The sequence below is a fragment of the Octodon degus genome, unplaced genomic scaffold, assembly GCF_000260255.1.
Source record: "Octodon degus isolate 3935 unplaced genomic scaffold, OctDeg1.0 scaffold00227, whole genome shotgun sequence".
Taxonomy (NCBI): domain Eukaryota; kingdom Metazoa; phylum Chordata; class Mammalia; order Rodentia; family Octodontidae; genus Octodon; species Octodon degus.
Window position 1 is genome coordinate 2,367,690 of NW_004524803.1, and position 5,973 is coordinate 2,373,662.

At 35.4% G+C, this 5,973-nt stretch overlaps 1 protein-coding gene and 1 pseudogene across 5 annotated transcripts in view; one reads left to right on the forward strand and one right to left on the reverse strand.

The window, feature by feature from the left end:
* Anapc10 (anaphase promoting complex subunit 10) overlaps positions 1 to 5,973 on the forward strand; it is a 77,156-nt gene that overhangs the window by 15,872 nt on the left and 55,311 nt on the right. For all 5 annotated transcript variants that reach the window (XM_023705741.1, XM_023705738.1, XM_023705739.1 and 2 more), the window contains exon 3: positions 855 to 945. In XM_023705741.1, the coding sequence (XP_023561509.1) occupies positions 855 to 945 (91 nt within the window). The remainder of the gene's footprint in view (positions 1 to 854; positions 946 to 5,973) is intronic.
* LOC101564290 lies at positions 5,499 to 5,919 on the reverse strand (annotated as a pseudogene).

Consider the following 5,973-nt stretch of genomic DNA (forward strand, 5'->3'; position numbering starts at 1 on the left):
CAATGTCTGTAAAAGGATAGGCAAGAAACTGATTACATTTGGAGAAAATGAGATAGGAACTAGATAGTAACTTTTCACCAGGTTCTTTTTGTACCCCTTTTCTGTCTTTTTTTTTTTTTTTGTGGTACTGGGGATTGAACTTAGGACCTTGGGCTTGCCAGGCAAGTGCTTATTCTACTGAGCTATTTCCCTGACCCATACCTTTTTAATTTAATCCATAATAAGTATATTACTTAGTGAAATGTAAATTAAATCCATTCACTTAACTTTTTTTTGAAAAATCTAATTGTTACTGTTAAATCAGTCTCATTTTTAGTTAGTATGAATTATTGTGGTTTTTAATCAGAAGAAAAAGCATGGGATAGTTCATTTTCAGTTATCCAAAATGACTAGAGGATATGGGATTCTGAATAAATTGTATTTTGATTAACCTGAAGCAATAGATTCCAAATGTTTTTTGAAAATATTTCTCATCCATTTTCTTACTGTAATGGCATGTTAAACTTACAGAATCTCCATTTTCAAAGACATTACAGAATGTGGAGATCACTCTTATAGTTAGCATGTAAAAGGTGTGAAAAATTATTTGAATACATACAGACCTTAGCATATACATCCTGGAAGACTTTTTTTACAAAGCCAACAGTCACAAGAAGCAAAGTATATTAAGTTTTGTGTGCTAATGGTATTTCTTAAGAATTGAGATCTGGGTAAAGAAAAAATGGAAGAATTCTGGTTTTATATTTCTGATAATCTTGTTAATCAAAATTTCTGAACAGATATATATGGTAATTTTATGTTTTGATTATACATCTTTCATAATGAGAATTTATTGTCACTTTTGGTATTTTTAGGATTTGGAGTGGATCAGTTACGAGATGACAATCTAGAAACTTACTGGCAATCAGATGGCTCCCAGCCTCATTTAGTGAATATTCAGTTCAGGTAATAAATTTTTGAAATTCTTATGAACAAATAGAGTCATCTGTTTTATTTATGTAAAATTTTAAAAAAAATATAGAAATTAAAAGAAATATACCTAACTCTGCTTCTAAGCTCTAAGACTTTTTTTTTTTTATTTAATGTTATTGGTACAGGGTCTCACTATGCAGCTTGGACTCACAGTGATCCTCCTGTCTAAAACTAGTTTTGGCTCAAGTAGATTACAAGCATTTTATAAATTTCTTGTGCCTTGTACAGTTTTTTAATGTAGTTGTTTCTCAAATACATTTTCCAACATGATTTATGTTTTAGAAAATGCTTTTAGAAAAATATATTTTGCTTATGACTTGTTACAGTGCCTTGATTTATTCCATCTTGGAAACGTGGAGTGATGATGTTAAGTTTTTCAGCTGTGGAGTATTCATGTAACATCTCAATTTGAACTACAATTTAGAGAAACATTATTTTAACTTGGAACCTCTAAAGACATCTTCAACTTGAAAATGCTTAGTTTTTTTGAGAAAGGAAAATAACTGTGTCTTTATCAATTGATCTGGGTTTTTGTTGGTTTGTTGTTTATTAAGAAAGGGTCTTACTATGTAATTCAAGCTGACCTTGAACTCAGAATGTAGCGGAAGTTGGCCTTGATCTCACAGCGATCATCCTGCCTCAGCCTAAGTTTTGGAATTATAGGCATGCACCGCCACATTCAGAAACTGACTAGAATTTATTGACATAGATGGAACCAGTAAATTTTTTTTTAGCTTGCTTCACTTATATATGTTAACATTCTGTTGCCTTCTATTTTTGTTGTTATTATTGTCCTAGAGTACAAATCAACAAATGTCGATTAATACAGCCAGGTAGTAAATACTTCAATCCTTAGGTGCTTGCTTTTCTCCCTTGCAAATAAAACTCTGTATGGAAGGGCTATGTGCCGTGCCAGCCCCGCCCCCGGGTGCTCTGAGAAGGCAATTGAGACAGGGCGTGGTGACGCAGGCCAATAGTCCCAGCTCTTGGGAAGCTGTCAACAGGCAGATCACTAGGAGTCTGATCTAGTAGTGAGACCCTGAACATCCTGTAGACCCTTCCCTAAAATACAGAAGAAGGAGAAGGAGAGCTATAGGAAAAACAGATAATAATAAAAGTAGGTCATACTGATTACCCTTATTGAGCATTTATTGTCAGATATATTATCTCACTGAGAGCTTAAGTTTAATATTTAATAGGGTTATAAATATGTATCATCTTGCAATCCATATAACAACCTTTTTGGATGTGTGTTCTATTATATTTTTCATTTTGCACTTAAATAAACAGACTTATAAATTCCTCAGGTTCTATGCCAAGGAGTTATAGAGTTAGAATTTGATCCCAGATGGCTAGACTTCACAGGCTGGGTTTGTAATTAGTACTCTGAGCTGCTTATAAACAGAGGTGTAGCTGGTCTCATTAAAACAGTCCAGAACTTTAGGTCCTTTCTTAGCCCTTGCCCCACTAAGGAAACCTCAGACTTGAGGAGGACATTTACTTTTTATAGTGTTTTTTTTTAAGCAATAAAAACAATTACACAGTTTCAGAACAATATAACAGAAGATTAACAATGGTTAATACAAATTATTGAATCTATCCTACTAACCTATTTTGAAACTGTCTCCTTGCTATTTGTTTCTCAATAAAATTAATAAAAATAAATAAATAAATGGTTAATACATTGTGTATTGTTGTCTTCAAAGTAGTTGCTCAGATTATAAGATAATAGGCATGAAAGATTAATTGCACAAACCCTTTTTTTTTTTTTCTAATTTTAGGGAAGGGTCTACAGGGTGTTCAGGGTCTCACTACTAAATCAGACTCATAGTGATCCACCTGTTTACAGCGTCCCAAGAGCAGGGATTACTGGTGTGCGACCCCACACGCAGTCTCAATTGCAGTCTCAGTGTGCCTGGGGGCGGGGCCAGCATGGCAGGCCCTGGGATTGACAAACCCATCTTTTAAATGAACTAATAGAGATTAGTAGTATATTTATCTTAGCTGTAGTGCATGTGTGTGTGTACGTGTGTACATATATATTTTTTCTTTTTTTCTCTTCCCCTTTTCCCATCCTGTTCTTTCCTTTTGAGCAGTTTCTTCCCTTTTCACAATATTGTACATTTTGGATCATACTTTTTTAGATTCTGTTTTATTTAATAGAAGGGAGACAATATATTTATACATACAAGTCTGATTTATTTCACTTAGGAGTATGGTCTCAAGTTGCATCTATTTACCTATAAAAGCCTCATATCTATCCTTTATAATTGAAGGCAATCCTGGGCAACAATGGCAAGGCAGGAGGCGTTATAATCCCTGACTTGAAATTATACTACAAAGCTATTGTTATAAAAGCAGCATAGTATGGGCAAAAAAACAGACCTGTAGATCAGTGGAGCAGATTAAAAGATGCTGACACAACTACAAACACATTCATCTACCTTATCTTTGACAAAGGGGCCAAACATGTTCACTGGAAAAAGATAGTTTCCTTAGTAAATGGTGCTGGAGGAAGACATTTTAAAAAAGTGTTTTAGAAAAGGGGAGATTTGTTAAGAATTTTGAAATAGAATTATAAAGAAGTGCAAGTATGGTACAACTTTTTTTTTTCTAAGTCGTTTCAGAATAGGTTGCATTATTTCATATCTGTGGAATACTTTAATAGGTCATTTCTATAATATTTTGTTCTGTAGAAAATTATTATTTTCTTTGAGACAAACTTCTTACTGTAGCTCAGGCTGGTCTTGAACTCATTGTGTTGCCAGCTACCTTCAAACTCATGGCAATCCACCTTTCTCAGCCTCCTGAGTGCTGGGATCACAAACATATGCCATCATGTCTGGCAAGAAATTAAATTTTGATATTACCATTTACTTTTATATTTTATGTTCAGATTATACCAGTTCCCATAAAGTTGAATCAGGTTAAATTTTATGGCCAGTTTCTTTTTACTTCCTTTTGATCTGGAACAACCATATCTTCATTCTTTCCTGACTTTCACTATCCTGACACTTTTGAAAATTATAGGCCATTTATTTTAATGAGTGTCCCTCAAGTTGAATTTTTCCGTTATTTCTTCATGAGTAACTAACTTTAGGTTATACATGTGGGAAAACAGCACAGAGGTCATGCTGTATCCATTTCATTGTGTCCTGTCAGGTGTGGTGTATGAATTTGATTTTCCCCAATTACTGGTGATGTTTGCTTTTATCACATGCTAAGATAGTGTTGGTCAAGCCTATCCCACTATAGGAAAGTTACTCTTCTACGTTTACAGTTAATGTGTAATTTTTGGTACTTTGAGTATCTTACTCCTCATTTAACTTTCATTTTATCCAAATTAGAGTTTTTACTTTTGTTCACTGGGTTATAATTATTGCTACTATTTTTTTTTTTTTTTTGTTTCTGTGCCCAAATTGTCCCAGATTTGGCATTGGGAGTCCCTCCCAGGTGGCTGTATGAATTTTTGATATGTGCCCATGACTATTTGAATATTTTCTTACTTTCTAGCAACATTTTGTGGCTTGGCCTGGGAATCAGGTTTTTCTCCAAGAGTATCTGGTTTATTTTTGTGGAATATAGTACATAGAGACACATCTGGGGTTGGATATGCTCTTTGCTATTGAAAGAATATTGCTGTTCCTGAGCCTTTGTAGCGGACAGAGTTAGGGAATATACGTAGGTCACGCACACATGTAAATTGAATCCAAAATAAGTAGCATTTATTTTCATTTTCTTTCTTTCCATCTTATAAATAACTTCTTTTTGTTTGTATTTGGAGATAGAGTCTTGCTATGTAGTCCAGGCTAATCTTAAACTTACTATACACTCCAGGCTAATCTTGAACTTGCTATATAATCCAGGTTGGCCTTAAACTCTTGCTCTTTCAATGTCATCATTCCAAGACCTGGGATACCAGGAGTGTGCCACCATGCTTGCCTCTGATATCCTTTTAATATAATTATTTATTTCATTAGTCTCCCTGTATATGATCATTCTTGGATTCTTATTATTCTCTTTCCTGCATACAGGCCTCTTCATTCCACTGAGGGTCTGAGCTTTCTTGTGCAGTTATTTTCTTCTTTCTACTCTTAGCCTTGTGAAAATACCATCTTTCTCCAAATGAGTCTGGCACATTGTGTCAGTTACTCTCTTATGGATTGCTGTCCTCCATTCAGTGGGCCTTAACCCTAATCCTAACTCTTAACTATAGGTTATATTTCTTACTAGATTTTGCTTTAGAACCTCACATGATAGTGTGAACCACTTTTTAAGTTTCTGGACTCTGACACTCTGTAACAGATTGTCCCATAATGTGGGCACTTATCTGGCTTACTTCATTTCATGCAGTGTCTGATACTCTGCATTAGGCTACTCTTTCCTCCTATGGATGTTCTTCAGCCTGACAGTGCAAATATTACAGTTTTGTGGGGATACCTATCTTGTTTGGTCCCTTTTACGGGCCTCAAGACTAAATTATTTAAGAGAAACACTGAAGTTTTTGTAAATAAAATTTTTATTTATTTTTTAAAGTGAACCAAAATTTTTATTCATTCATTTCTTGCATTTGAAGTATTCTTCGATGACATCCTTGGCCTGTGATTCTTTGCCTTAACCACTACACAACTGCAACCAGCCACTTTACGGGGTTTTCCCTCACAGTCAGTCTTACAGAGGCCTACCCATTCCCCGTTTCTTGTTGTCATCAATCTTAATTAGGTTGATTTGGTGCTCAGCACAGAGGGCCTCCGCTAACTTTACATACATAGGCTCATCGCAGTTAGATGCAAGTACACAGAGATGTACTTGACGCTTGTCTAAGGCTTCGGTGGCTTCGCGAATTCCACGCACAAGGCCATCGTGGATGAGGTCGTTCTTCAGCACCTCTTATAAAGCAGTATTGATGTCCATTACACCTCCAGCAGCAATGCCTTCTTTGGCCATGGCGGCGGGTTACGGGTGAAACCGAATCTTGAACACACCCAAGCCTCCACCTCC